We start from the raw sequence: 1,974 nt of genomic DNA, 5'->3' as shown, positions 1-1,974 counted from the left end.
TTAACTGTTTATACTGTTAAAATTTGAATCCAGATATTTTACTTTTTTTCATTTGTTGTTCTAATGATTCCTTATAATTAAGACTAATCTCTTTCGAAATATAAATATCACTTTTTTTAAAATTTCTTTTGAAACATAAAGCACTAAGTGTGACTCTTGGAATAGTGTTTGGGGTCCACGGTTTCGTTGGTAACCCCACGGCTAGCTTTTTCTGCTATTTATCTTTTTCTGGCGTCTGTTATGCTAATCAAGCTTCTAATTTTTCCGAAACGAATTTTGTTTTCGGGGCGTTCTATGAGCACAAAAAGTTAAAAATAAATAAAATAAAACAGAAACACTAAACCAAAAATAAAATATTAAAAAGAAAAGAATAAAACAGCAAGAAGCGCCACATAGATGGGAGCACAGAAGGACAATGTCCAACATAACTAATAACTATAATAACTAACTAACATTAGGACATTCAGAAATTTCAAATACCAGTCTTCCAATCATAAGGGTCGAAATCCTAAAATAAAAAACAAAAACTACAGAGAGAGAGAGAGAGAGAGAGAGAGAGAGAGAGAGGGATAATAATAGTAATCCAAATTCTATTCAGAGACAGAGAGAAACAGAGGGAAGCTCAAATTAGCTAAGCCATCACCGAAAATGTCTCTATTCCCACTTTGCTTGCACCTGCTTCTTGGCCTTGCGAACTTTTTCACTCCCATTTCACCTTCCACGTTCTCAACACACTCTTCCAACTCATCCTCTACCCCATTATCTTCTTCACCACACCCTTCTCCTTCTTCTTTCTTCTTCTCATTTTCACCTTCATCTTCCTCATCAACACCTTCTTCACTATCACCCACTTCTTCTTCACCATCAGAAACAGAAAAACTCTCAAACAAAGAGAGCCTGAGCCTTCCATCACCACGCTCTGCATGAAAATAAGGGCGAGGGGAAGGAGAAGCAACAGCTTCCAATATAAGCCTTCCACCTTCACGACGAGGCATAACATGAACCCCACCAAGATCAGTGATTGAAGTCAATGGTGGTGGAAAGTTGCAAGCTCTGTTCACCCTTTTAGATTCACAATTGGTGTTAAGAGTAGTGGTGTTGCTAGTGTCAAAGTAAAACAAGGAAATTTCATCACTGCTTTCACCAGCATTGCTACCAGTCTCGCTTCCAAGGCTTTCAGTGCACATTTCCAAGCTCTTTTCACTCAGCATTGAAGAGGAACGCTTAACGGTGGGGTGGACATAGACTTGTTCCTCTGTTTTGTTGTTACAGTGAGAGAGAGATTGAAGGAAACTCCAACCACCCACGTTGGGAATTGTGTCCTTTGTGTCACATTCATTGTTGATGAGGGGTTTCTCAGAGTTTGAGGGTGAAGAAACTGTGTTGGTTTTGGTTATGGCAGAGGCAGAGGGTTGAGAAAAGTTGGGTGGTGCGAGCTTGAGGCTAAGTACACGTGGTTCAATCACGCGGGGTTCGAGACAAGATTGCAAGCCTTGGCACACACTTGAGGAAGACATCGTGCGTTATCCACAATGGAAATGTGAAAAGCAGGGGAAAGGGGGAAAACAGGGGAGTTGAGTTAAAAACTTAAAAATGCTGAGGTGAGGAATTTACGAGTGGAGAGTGAAAAGAGAGGATGAGGGTGTTAAGAGAATCATAGTTTTATTGTTGAGTTTTGGCTCAAATTGAAGGTAATGTAAAGTTTCTTTAGAAAGAGAAAGAAGAAGAGGAAGAGAGAAGGGAATGGACATGAATGAGAAGTGAAAACGGTGGGTCTCAATATATAGTGGCAACGGTAAAGCAACCTTTGTAACTTCATCATTGTACGTAGTGCGCAAAGCAACTATTTTATATATATATATATATATTATTATCGCATTTTTTTATTTTTTATTGTTTCTCACTGTCCATTTTACACCCCTTTGATGAATGTCAAATCATAACCTTTGTGTAAAGTCCTAGCTCTCTAAAAAT

General features: G+C 38.8%; 1 protein-coding gene across 1 annotated transcript; it reads right to left on the bottom strand.

Moving 5' to 3' along the window:
• Positions 1 to 590: 590 nt before the first annotated feature.
• LOC113862119 (protein FANTASTIC FOUR 2-like) lies at positions 591 to 1,517 on the bottom strand. Its single transcript, XM_027495256.1, has one exon. The coding sequence runs from the start codon at positions 1,515 to 1,517 to the stop codon at positions 591 to 593; it is 927 nt and encodes a 308-aa protein (XP_027351057.1).
• Positions 1,518 to 1,974: the final 457 nt, after the last annotated feature.

This window comes from Abrus precatorius, unplaced genomic scaffold (assembly GCF_003935025.1).
Source record: "Abrus precatorius isolate BTA unplaced genomic scaffold, Abrus_2018 Scaffold3, whole genome shotgun sequence".
NCBI lineage: Eukaryota > Viridiplantae > Streptophyta > Magnoliopsida > Fabales > Fabaceae > Abrus > Abrus precatorius.
This window is presented reverse-complemented; position numbering and strand designations above follow the sequence as displayed.

Bases quoted from the DNA above. Each gene is read 5' to 3' on its own strand.
- LOC113862119 (XM_027495256.1), bottom strand. From the start codon at position 1,517: ATGTCTTCCTCAAGTGTGTGCCAAGGCTTGCAATCTTGTCTCGAACCC.